Consider the following 12,102-nt stretch of genomic DNA (forward strand, 5'->3'; position numbering starts at 1 on the left):
AACCTAACTTAGACCTTGTAGCTTATCTCCAGGACGTGTGCGATGTGTGCTTTACTTTACTCTGCACGCCTTTTGGGGATTCTTGTGCCGATGACATTTTCTATAGAGTAAATTGCACGGCCAGTCCTTAAAATATTCGTCGGTTTTCATTTGGGTCCTCAAACTATGAAATCGCACATTTGGCTACCTAATGTATTTAAGTGATCTCATTCAGGTCCAAAATAGACACAAGGAGGGTTAGAAGCTGACGTGGACATGATTTGAACAGAAAACCCGTGAGACATGCAACGGCTCCCGCAAGCCGCGCCCCATGCCTACACTCGTCGCGAAGCCAGCTATCTCTTGCACGGCCATGGGCGGTGCGCCATCGCTGGGCCTCGGCATCGACTTGGGCATGGCCATGGGCGCCGGCCTCGGGCCCTAAGCATCCTCGTAGCAGCCACGGGTACATGGCGGCCGCGGAGATGTCCGCGCCGGTGGAGTACGACGAGGGCGCAGGCAAGGCCGCGGCGACGGTACCAGCGAGGAGCTAATGGCGATGGCACAGGGACGACTTCTTCCTAGAGCCGTCGTTCGCGAGCTGGGGCGCGTACCGTCGGGCGCTGGGCGAGACCCCCGCCCGCCTCCGGGACCGCCTTGCGGGGCCTCCGGGATCGCCGTCTTTAACGCCTGCATCGGCCTCTTCTCCAGCCTCGACGTCCTCTCCAGCCTGCTCTCCGTCAGCATGCTCTTCATCTTCATGATGATGGCCACGGCGCTGCTCGTCCGGTGATACTACGTGCGAGGCGTGACGACCTGGACGCACGCGTTGCGGTTCACGGCGCTGCTGCTGCTCATCATCGCGTCGTCCATCGGCATCGCCGCGTACTGGGGCACGTCGCCAGAGCGGTGGCAGGGCTACGTGGTGCTGGTGCCGGCGTGGGCGGCCGGCACGCTGGGCATCCAGCTGCGGGCACCCAAGGTGTGGGGCGTGCCGCTCGTGCCGTGGCTGCCCTCACTGTCCATCGCCACCAACCTCTTCGTAGCGGGCTAGCCACGACGGAGATGCTTGTGGTGGCGATGATGGACAGCAGCGGCGAAACTCCGGCGTACGATCGATTTTGCCGGCTAGAGACGACGCGACCGGGTCAGGGAGAAGCGCAAGGATGTGGATGAGCTACGAGCGCAAGCTATTTGACGTCCGTGTGGGCCTCGACGCCGATGGCCAGCTCCGACTGTGGGCACCTCGGGTAGTAGTTGATCTTGAACTGCAGGAGGAGGTCGAGGTCCTGCTGCTTCTGTTCATGTTCGTCTCCTGCCTCTGCCTAGGAGGTGTTGGTGGCGAGGCGGCTACCGTAGCCCTGCAGGCGGCCGGCGACGGGGTCGTTGGCGTAGGCCTCCTTGTCCTGGATGGGGAGGGCGAAGAAGACGGCTCCGGCGGCGCGGAGGCGGTCCATGAGCTCGGCGGGGATGTCGTGGCCGGCAATGTGCATGACGCCCCAGTCGTCGGCGGCGGCGCGCACGGCCTCCACGCACGCATCCCGCTGCTGGTGGCGTCCAAGAAGGGGAGATGTCGACGACGGGGATCCGCGGCGCGGTGTGGTCGTTGGCATGGGTGCGCGCCAGGTCGAAGGCGTCCCCGAGGCCGGCTCGCTCATCGGCGGGACGGACGTACTCGAGCGGGATGGCGGAGAGGCCGCTCAGAGCCTCCACGCTCGAGCGGGATGGCGGCGTCCCCGTCGACGGCGGAGGAGGAAGTGGACACTGGGTACCGTGGACCCTCGGCTCGGGTTTTATGTTCAAATCATGTCCACGTGACCACCACGTCAGCTTCTAACCCTTGTCGTGTCTATTTTGGACCTGAATGAGATCACTTAAATACATTAGGTAGCCAAACGTACGATTTCATAGTTTGGTGACCCAGATAAAAATCACTCAATACTTTAAGGACCGGCCGTGTAATTTACTCTTTTCTATACATGAACTCTCTTTCTTTCCTTCAGCATGTTCGCTTGTTGGTTTCAGCCAGCCCAAACCAGCCAGCCAACAGTGTTTTTCTCTCACAGTAAATCAGCACCAGCCAGCCCAAACCAGTCCAGAAACCAACCAGCGAACAGCGAACAGGCCGCTTGACTGTGATGCAGTGTCTTTCAAAAAAAATACCAAAATGGTCGTCATACAGGCACAGCGTATGTGGAATCACAGCATTGTCATGTTCATTCATAAATCAGTTTCCATTAGGAGTTAATTAACTTTGAACAGGAGAGTTCAACAAAATCTGGTTAAGACACTGTAGATGTGGGCCCATTGGTTGGAGAAACACGAGGAGTAAAAACAAATCTGTTAAGTCACTGTAGATATGGGTCCATACGTCAGTCAAGTCCCCTTCCTCTGTTCTCCTCTTCCGCTGTTTCCTTCACCCCGCAACAACCGATCGCCCTCGCACGGCCGCCTCTGCCCACGCCGCCCTCGCCCCGGCCGCCTCCACGCCACCTGTCGCCGCCCACTGCTCCGGCCGGGCCAGTCCACCTCTCCTACACACATCTCCTGACTAACCATGGCCCGGCCGTCTCCGCCCACCCCCGCACACGGGTCCGAGTCCGACCGACCGTGGCCACGGCTCCGACGGCCCCGGCCTCGGGTCCGGCCACCGCCATGCGTCCGGCTGCTCCTCGCGCACACGCGAGAGGGACACGGCGTGAGTGCAGTACAGAGTGGAGCGAGCTCGTCCGGCCGGCGTGAGTGCAGTACAGAGTGGTCCGAGTTCGCTCGTTGGTTTGAGACAGGGTTTATCAGTCCACCAGTGTTTTCTTTTCGCAACGAACCAGCATCAATCAGGTTTATCAGTCTAGAAATCAACCAGCGAACAGGCCGGTTGAGTGACAACTTTATGGGCACACTGGAGAGGGATCCAGAATTCCATGGGTTAAGACCCCTGTTTTCTTGGATGCACTGCTGCGTTGATGCTTGCTCAGATTCAATCAAGCAATGCGTTTTCTACCTGTCAATCTTTCCTCCAGAGAAGAACATCAGGTTGCGGCGTTTGCTATGGAGGTGGATCGCAGAGGGTTACTGCAGGGACACTTCCGATGGTAGAACTTCTGAGGAGATTGGGGGAAAATTCATCTCTGAGCTCGTCAACTGGATCAATATCCTGCAGTCATCAAGCAATAAGGGCTTATGTCAAATCGATGGTTTCTTCCATGAGTACATCTCTCAGCGAATGGAAGATAACCGTGTCTTTGCATTGGAGGGGCATTGCAGCCTCAACTCGCAACGTGGTGGACAACACCTCACCATAAGGAGCAGCTGGGACAGAAACGAGATTGTATATGAGAGCATCGATTTTTCACGGCTGCGGTCCTTGACTGTTTTTGGGGAGTGGAAGTCATTCTTCATCTCTAACAAAAAAGTGAATATGAGACTGCTTCGGGTGCTGGATCTTGAGGATGCAAAAGATGTAAAAGATGAACACCTTGAGCGGATTGCCAAGCTACTGACTCTGGATGTCAAGTTTCTCTCACTACGAGGCTGTAGAGACATTACTCGTCTGCCGAGTTCAACGGGTGGCCTGAGGCAGCTGCAGACTATGGACGTCAGACACACCCGTGTAGTAACATTGCCACCAGTTATCACCAAGCTACAGAAGCTACGGTACACTCGTGCCGGCACAACAACTGAAGCGTGGGATTGGGAAGGTGATGTCCTACTACTACCAGCAGATGGTCAGGTCAAGCCGCGACGGCAGTAACACCAACAGAAGGAGGTCGGGATGATAGCACGGCATCATCATCAGCACAATCAGTCACAATCTTACCAGCAGCGGCAGCAACAATTGAAGCAACACCAACAGTAGGTGGTACCAATAGCACGGCCCGGTTCTCCTGCCACCAGGCGCAGGCAACAACAGGCCACGTGGTTTGGTATCCAGCTTCTTGTCCAAGTTGTGCAGACGCGGCGGCGGTGGACTTGATGATAATAATGGACCTGTAGCTGGTGTTACGGTTCCTGCAGATATTGGAAAGCTGGCTGTCTTGCATACTCTTGGTGTTGTCAAGGTCAATGCTCAATGTGGTAATAAGGCCATCTTCCAGGAGGTCAAGAAGCTTACTCACCCAATTGCGCAAGCTCTGCGTGTCTGGCATCAACAAGGGAAACATCAAGGAGTTCTGTTCTGCCGTCTCTGGTCATGCCCATCTGAAATCTGTGTCGGTGGAGCTTGACAAGGATTATGGCAACTTGGATGACATCACCCAGCTAGTCTGGATCAGGATCGGGGAGCTTTCCATTAGGCGAAAGCTCAAGCTTGATATGACTATAGCAAAGCCAGAGGAGTTTCCAAACCCTCAAGATGCACGTAAGATACTTTTCATACATCATCTTCGGATCAGGCTGATCCAAGGCGGTGACCTCCACATTGGCCGCAGCTGGAGAGAAGCCCGGGTTGTCGAGATTCAGTGTAGCTCCATATTACGTATAAAGTTTGATGATCTGGACCTTGGTTCGTGGAGCGTTGGGGTGCTCAAGGTCCACTTCTCCCGGGGATCACAGTCATCCTTGCAGATTTCTGGGCTAAATAATTTGAAGCTTCTCAAGGAAGTGTGGCTCAAGGGATACACCGACGCACGCAAGCAATACATGCAGCGACAAATTGACCTGTTGGAGCGTCATCAGAGACCTGTGCTGAAGCTTGTGCAAGCACGCTCGCCCTGATCCACTGTTTTCCTTTTTTTCCTTGTATAGTATAATAAATAAATAGCCGAACCAATCCTTTTCAAATAGTAGTATTATTTGATTCCGTGATCAAATAATAGTATTACTTCAAATAGTCGTATGATTTAATAGTATCAAATAATAGTATTATCTGGAGGTCTGCGTGCCATGCAACGCTTAATGCCCTGTTCGCTCAGTTGATAAGCCATGACTGAAAGTACTGTTGGCTGATTTGGTGTAAGAGAAAAATAATATTCGTTGGCCGAAAAAATACGACTTATAAGCTAAACGAACAGGGCGTAAATGCATTCTTCTTGCTTCTTCTTTCATTTCGTCGCTTAAATGCAACGCTTAAATCTGCTGCATGACCGCATAACAATATCGATGGCGAAGGTCAAAGTTCCAATCATAAAGCTGAGACGTACTATTCTGTTAATAAATTATTCACTTTTAAGTTTCAAGGCATATAATCACAGAGTACTTATATAGCACTCTCTTTCCGTAAGTGCCTCGTTCGCTTCGCTGAAAAAACAAACCGAAACACTGTTTCAGCTGATTTGTTGTGAGAGAAAAATACTGTTCCGACTAAAAAACAAGCTAAAAAAACGAATTATAAGATAAGCGAACAGGGCCAAAAGCATATGAAACTTCATAATAGTAAGAGTTTGGCTGCATACTTGTCTCTCGCATCGTGATGCACATCCAGGGATCCACAGACCACAGCACAAGAGCACATGCCCTTAAGGGCAAAAAAAAAAAAAAAAAAAAAAAAAAAAAAAAAAAAAAAAAAAAACTGCTTCACTGACAATCAGGTCCTATATCCACAGTTCAGAGAGCATCAGCAGAAACTTTCTTCAGAGTTCACGTGCTCACGGCATGCATTCACTGCTACTCAGATTGCAGACCAACTCCGTACTGATCAATCACCGATATAAAACTAGCACTTCATCAAAAGGGTAGGAGGGGTCAGCATCCTAAGCCTGTTCGCCGGGTCGTAAATGATCGTGGATTATAAGTCAAAACATTATTTTTCGCTCACATCAAACCAACCAACAGTAATAATCCACGATCGTTTCAGCCGAAACAATGTTTGCTTTTGCATGAAACAGTGGCACACGCAGGCCAGGCCCACTGTAGGCCAGGCATGAGGTTAGTGCCCGGCACCAGAGTTCGCTTTCAATGAAAACTAGTGTTCAATACCAAAACGATCTTACAGGACACAATGCAACTACAAGCACAGCATTGCCATATTCATTCATAAATCAATTTCCATTAGGAATTAAGTCATTAACTCTGAACAAGAGAGTTCAACAAAATCTGATTTCCTTATACAACAACATAACAGGTCAGAGATCAGCAACCCTGCAGAACCTCTGTTCAGTCTACACTAGGTAACTGCACCAGCCTACAGCAACTTACATTAGGCTGCAAGCAGGAAACAAGGGCTGTGTGCCACTCGAGTCTACTGTTCAGGATCAATCAATCTTGAGTCAAATTAGCTGCAGACAAATATCTCGTTGGGTTGGGTTATTCGACTTACATCTTTTGTATGGCACGAATCCCCTTAGCGGTGGTTGGTCTCTGCTGCTGCTGCTCGGCTTCACTCTTACGAAGGCCGAGTTTGCGCTCGGTTTCAACTCAACACTCGGACCTGACTCTGGTGTCTGAAGTGGCCCAAGTGACTCCTTCACAACTTTGCAGTTGGTAGGGGTTGTCGTCTGAACATTGCCCATGCAATCTGAACTAGATTCAACCGATGGGCTTTTGCTGGTATCACACTCACTGGCACCTTCGTTATGCAGCCCTGTGCCAAAACCTCTTGGATGGCCGACCGAAAAACCATAGTAAGGCCACCATATATGAAGAGGGGAAATCCTAGCATCCCCCGACTCATACATATGAACAGGGAAAGAATGGAATGGGAGAATCCATCCATTATGGGAAGGGTATGCTGCCACGCCTCCAACCGAGGATGCTTGCAACATTTCTTGTGTAGAAGAATGAGTGTCTTTCTCACCATCTCCAACTCCAGCTCCCCCATCCGAGGAACAAACTTTCTTTGGGTCTGGGATGATAACTGTCCTCCCAAAAAGCTTCAAACTGGTTTCTTGGACTCGTGATGAATCTTCTTCAGACAACTCACCGTCACTGTTGTCCTGCTTTAATTCCTGTAATCGAAACATACCAGACCACATAAGCAAACATGCTCATTTGTCAGGTTAGCCCATTTGAAAACACAATCGATAGGATGAATGTTTCTTTACCTGAGGGGATCGATCACCTTCTATTTGCTGAGTGACTAAATTTTCCTCCCCATTCACTACCTCAGCGACATTATTCCCATCATCTGATGACGCAGGGGACGTACACCCCGTTGACGGGTTTGATACTGATGATCCAAAAGCATCCGACTGCATCGCAGACAACACCGACACAGGTGAACCATTCTCTTGGTCAGAACCAGATGATAATGAAATAGGAGCATTCTTCGGTTCGCCCATTGGAGGATTTGCCATGGTGGAGTCAGCACACTTGCGAGGGTATGGGTGCAGTGGTTTTCTCTTTGGCCTAGGGGGTGGGATCTCAATTGCATTACATGCCCCAGGTTCACGCACCACCTGCACAGTTAGTAAATCAGCATGAGAAATAGGAGAGAATAATCAGTAGTCAGAGGTAGCTGCTAGAAAATCTCATCTGTACAAGCACATGTAATGGTATACTAATGTGAATGCAGTAGTAGCAGCTAAATTAAACACAGGCACATGAAAGCACCTTGGAGAAAAACTTCTGAGCGTGGCTCCGAATCTGGACAGCAGTCTTTGTGCCAATGTGTTCTAGAGAACAGTTTGGACAAATCAGAAAACTAATCACCACCAATGTGCTCTAACGTAAGGTCACACATGAATTCTACACGCACCTTGTATCTGGCGCCACGACCGACCATAAAGCTTCAGAGCCTCCAGGAACTTCCCATGCTCTTCCTCTGTCCACTTCTCTCGCTGTTTCGTGATCGTGTAAGGCTTCCGAGCCTACTTGAATCAAGGCAGGTGTTCATTAGGCATGGTGAATTTGTGACAGTGCTATAAGATAGCCCGCGCCCACACTCAAAAGAACCAACTAGCATTTGCATACTGATGTCAAAAGTGGGACAAGAAATGGGTACCTTGACAGGATACCCATCCGCCCCCTCCTTGGGTTGCATCGCATCATCCACCAGGGGAGATTGGACAGCATCCGGCAGCAGCCTTTTGTCAATTGGCAGACCAGCTGAATCCAACACATTTCTTTCCTGGAAGGAACAGGAAACAAATATTAGTGCTTGTCTTTTAATGAGTCAAAATCATGCGAAATTTTACCATGCAAAAATGTCCAGATTTGAGCTTGCTAAAGGATCTGATCCCTCAAACGGCATCAAGTTAGGAGTCAAGTTAGGAGGCATGTAAAGGAGCTGGTAATAATAGGATGGGTGGGAGCTGCTAAAGCTGAACTTTGCCTATTGGCTTATAATGATTCACTGATGGATTAAATGAAAGACAAGTTACCATAGTAAAAAGGGAAATGAGTACAGTACAAAAAACTACCAGAAGTGGTAAACACACATTTTATTATTATTTTTCCGAATTAGGCATTGTACCCTTACGCGTGTGCCAGATATCTTTAATTATGTACTTGGCCATCTCGTTCTAGAACCCTCTAGGGATACCATGATTGGCGTGCAACCCAAACCCGAAGGAGAAGCATCTGGAAACAGCACATTTCTTTTTAAGAGGGCAATAAAATACTGGCACTTAAAAACATTTTTTTTACCAAAAAATCCACATGGGAAATATATTTAGAAAGGAAATCTGAAACCCAATCGGCACAACAAAAAAAAGCACCGCTCCTACTTGTTCATTCACCACGCCGAAAAAAAGGGGGAGATTTACACAGACGCGAAGTTGCCAACACCGACAGGAAAGAATGAAGCGAAGTGGGGGAAAAGGAGTGAGATGTTCACCTCGACCTGCGCCATTGACGCCATGAGGCGGGTCCGGAGCTCAAATCTCCGCTTCCCCTTGGCAGGCTCGTGCGCACGGAGGAGAGCCCAGCGCGGGAGCAGGCGGCGCCTGCGGCAGCAACAGAAACTGGAGGCCGAGGTCGTGGAAATTCGCTGCCTTCGCGGCCGGGATCGCCAAGGAGGCACTAAAAATCGCTTCTTGGCTGGCCAGAAAACAAACTCAGCAGGAAAAGGGAAGAAATGGAAAAAATCGGCCAGCCGCGGGGAGAATCTGGAGAGCCCGGAGGCAGGGAGGAAGACGCGGCGTAGAGGAACCGGTGGAGCCTCACCCTGGCTGGCAAGGCAAGGGAAGCGGAAGGGAAGGAAATGGGAATGGAAATGGCGAGGGAGAGGGAGAGGAGTGGGAGCGGCGAGATTTTTGGGGGCAGGGGAGGGGAGGCGGGCCACGTCGGACGTGGGGCCCCCCTGTCAGGGCCGGAAATTTCCAGAAGACCCAGGGAACTAGTGGCTGGGGACGCCCCGGGAGGGGAGGGGGCCCACGTCCGCCCTCTCCGGATATTTTTCCGTTCTGGCCCCTCTGTTTTTCCTTTTGGAGAGAGGGACCCTTTTTCCCCATTCCCGGTGCAGGGTGGTTGGTGGTTATCCATCTCATCCGTAATACAGATTATTCAGTATAAGATTCCAACGAAATTCATTCAGTTCCTCAAAAAGCAGCAGAAAAAATACAGTAAAGTAAAGATCTCGTATTCGAATTTTAGAATTTCCGAGATTTTTGTTTTATTTTTGAGATAACAATATAGACGGAGATAGGCATACATACACTACATTAAGTTTGTCTAATTTTAGGATTGGCCAACTAAAATGATTGGTGCGTATATAGGGTTCTCGTATGATCCACATGTTGAAAATAGAGCGGGAAGCAGCACAGGAAAAAGAAAAACCCTTCAAATATCTGCAGCCGTTCAAAGAGGAGAGGCTGTGCAGATATTTCTTTTTTTGGATAAACTTGACCCCAGTTATTTATTTATTTAGATAAAAAGGAAGAAAAAGAAAGTAAGCACGAGTGAGTGGCGTTTCCCCCTCCCTCCGCTCTGTCCATCCACGCCAGTCGTCGCTCGTGCTACTTCTGGCCACAGGAAATTCCAAGAGCATTTTATATTTGCATTTATATTTATTAGAAAAATACAATAATATAGTACACTGTGCTGTGCAGAGGAAGGAAAGAAAAAGAAAAAATCCGTGGCGGCAAAAGCGTGGCCACAAGTATCTCCGTCCCCCTTTTCCCGCTGCGCTTTTTCGCAGCCACGTCACGCCACGTGTCCACCCCGCCACCCAACCAATCGCCCGAGGTCCAGAAAGATCTGCGCGGGAGGCGGCGGGCCCACGCCACTACCTTGTGGCCGGTGTTACGTTCGCTGCCAAAGCATCCCTGGCCACAAGTTTATTTTAGGCCCGTTTGCTTTGCCGAAGAACAAAGAGGACTGATTTGGTACTTGAGAAAAATACTGTTTTAATTAAAAAAATAAGTTTAAAAAAATGAATTATAAGAGAAACGAATAGGATCTTAATTTTCTCTTTTGTTTCTCTTTACTAGCAAGCCTGTCTGGCTGTCTAGAGTCAAGATTAGAGTTTAGAGTGATGTGCAAAGCTTAGCTAATCTCCATTAATAATTAACCCATCTGTCAATTGGAGCAGTCATCCACTGAGCCTAGCAAACCCTTTCATCTCATTTTTATTCTTTTTTTTTTTACTCAAGCCATATGAGTATTTTTTTTTCTTTCAAAAACAAGTCTGGCAAGAGAGTGACCGGTTATAGGTACCGATTTCTTTTGACAGATATAGGTACTGATTTATTTAGAGGCGGGAGTAGTAGATAAATTTGGACAGAGCAACAACGACCTCAATGGGTCCAGCAACAGTACAACTAAAACCATACAGATATGCTTATTAGAGATAACGATGTGTGCCATTCTAGTAAAGGCCTCTTTGGAATGCCGTAAAACCTTTTATGTTGCTATATTTTTTCCCCTATAAACTGATTCTTGCAAAAATTATTTTGCGATTCGTGCTAAGTTCATGTGGTGCAAACTGACCCTAAGTCAACCAAAATCTGACTAGAATTGCAGTGTCAAGCTTTTCAACTTAAGTTTGGTTGAGTTGAGTCTAATGCATGATGCTCAGAATATCTTGGACCATTTATCCGAAACATGTATGCATGACTCGCGTCGCTTTCAGCTATACACAACTTATGTCACACATGCACCAGAGATTTTGCTGACAAATTTGTGGACGCAAGCTCGACAGGTTGCAAAGCGCAGTTCACAGAAAAAGAAAAAAAAAACCCATCCTGTTTGGAAGTTTTTGATATAGTACATATATGGAGTGGAACAAAAAACAAGAAAATGAGTGTACAAAGAGTGCGGACCATTAATTGGTTCAGGGGATAATCAAGAATATCCAGCCCCACACCGGAGGATTGGTTTCAAAGGCACACGTATACGTGACTAGTTTTTTTTTTTTTGGTGACAATTATACGTGACTAGGCCTAGTAGGTGCATGAATCCAGCTATTTATTTATATATTTATATAAGCGTTGTTCAGTTCAGTTAGAGATTTTGGAATCCTGTTGGAAACAAACATGCAGAACCCCAGTTTTACTACTCCCTCCATCTTAAATTAGGAGGCATTTTAGTTTTTCTAAGCATATAGTTTTTGTTATCTACTTACATAATAGAAGTAATGTATCAGAAAAGTCAAAACAATTTAAAATTGAAAGAGTATTTCTCATGTTAACATAGCGTCGGGCTATTTTTTTTTTGTTGGTCTTGTTCGCTGGTCTGGTTCAAGCGAACCAGCCGGCTGGTTCTCCTCTGGAGATTCAGCCAGTTTCAGCCGCTACAGTGTTTTTCTCTCACAACAAATCAGCCGAAACAGTATTTTTCAGCCAAGTTTCAAACCAGCAAATGGGGCCGTTGGGCCAAACCACCCACTAGATGGGAAAACGCGACAGTTAGGGTTGGGTTATTTCTCATGTTTTCTTACGTGGTAATGCTAGGAAATGGGCGTCCGGACGGACCGACCGCTCTTTTCTTACGCGGTAACGCTAGGAAAGGGGCGTCCGGACCGACCGCTCAGACTGTGCACCCGCGTTTTTTAAATCCAGAAGCTATCGGGTTGATTTGTTTTAAGCGTCCGGACGGACTACAATGCGCACCGCGCCGCGCCCATGTCGTTACTCCAGGTTGCACCGGCTGCTCAGTGGGCCTGGTTATATTTTAATCCATGGACACAAGATAAATATGTGCATGTACACGTATGTACGAAGGAATCATCAGAAGTTTAGAACGTGAAAACGTGACATACATGTAAACTAGAAGAGGACGTAATCGACATGCATGGAGAGTTGTACTGAA

At 48.6% G+C, this 12,102-nt stretch overlaps 2 protein-coding genes and 1 pseudogene across 3 annotated transcripts; 1 reads left to right on the forward strand and 2 right to left on the reverse strand.

Moving 5' to 3' along the window:
- Positions 1-1,169: 1,169 nt before the first annotated feature.
- Positions 1,170-1,985, reverse strand: LOC136524775 (leucoanthocyanidin dioxygenase-like; annotated as a pseudogene).
- A 414-nt stretch (positions 1,986-2,399) lies between these two features.
- On the forward strand, positions 2,400-4,828 carry LOC136520788 (disease resistance protein Pik-2-like). Its single transcript, XM_066514437.1, has one exon. The coding sequence runs from the start codon at positions 2,537-2,539 to the stop codon at positions 3,728-3,730; it is 1,194 nt and encodes a 397-aa protein (XP_066370534.1). The 5' UTR covers positions 2,400-2,536; the 3' UTR covers positions 3,731-4,828.
- Positions 4,829-5,921: 1,093 nt separating this feature from the next.
- LOC136521222 (uncharacterized) lies at positions 5,922-9,084 on the reverse strand. Of its 2 annotated transcripts, none has more exons than XM_066514929.1 (6): positions 8,690-9,084; positions 7,825-7,981; positions 7,610-7,721; positions 7,465-7,526; positions 6,957-7,310; positions 5,922-6,860 (listed from the first exon to the last, which is right to left on the reverse strand). In XM_066514929.1, exons 2-6 carry the CDS (start codon positions 7,972-7,974, stop codon positions 6,183-6,185), a joined length of 1,356 nt encoding a protein of 451 aa, XP_066371026.1. In that variant the 5' UTR covers positions 7,975-7,981; positions 8,690-9,084; the 3' UTR covers positions 5,922-6,182. The 2 variants fall into 2 exon arrangements, with proteins under 2 accessions (XP_066371026.1, XP_066371025.1); XM_066514928.1 differs by having other exon boundaries at positions 7,856-7,981; positions 8,690-9,082.
- Positions 9,085-12,102: the final 3,018 nt, after the last annotated feature.

The sequence above is a fragment of the Miscanthus floridulus genome, chromosome 18 (genome assembly GCF_019320115.1).
Source record: "Miscanthus floridulus cultivar M001 chromosome 18, ASM1932011v1, whole genome shotgun sequence".
In the NCBI taxonomy this organism is placed as follows: domain Eukaryota; kingdom Viridiplantae; phylum Streptophyta; class Magnoliopsida; order Poales; family Poaceae; genus Miscanthus; species Miscanthus floridulus.

Coding starts and splice junctions, on each gene's coding strand:
- LOC136520788 (XM_066514437.1), top strand. CDS start 2,537: ATGGCCCGGCCGTCTCCGCCCACCCCCGCACACGGGTCCGAGTCCGAC.
- LOC136521222 (XM_066514929.1), bottom strand. CDS start 7,974: ATGTGTTGGATTCAGCTGGTCTGCCAATTGACAAAAGGCTGCTGCCGG. Junction 7,527..7,609: donor GTCGTGGCGCCAGATACAAG/GTGCGTGTAGAA, acceptor ACTGTTCTCTAG/AACACATTGGCACAAAGACT. Junction 6,861..6,956: donor AAGGTGATCGATCCCCTCAG/GTAAAGAAACAT, acceptor TTTCGATTACAG/GAATTAAAGCAGGACAACAG.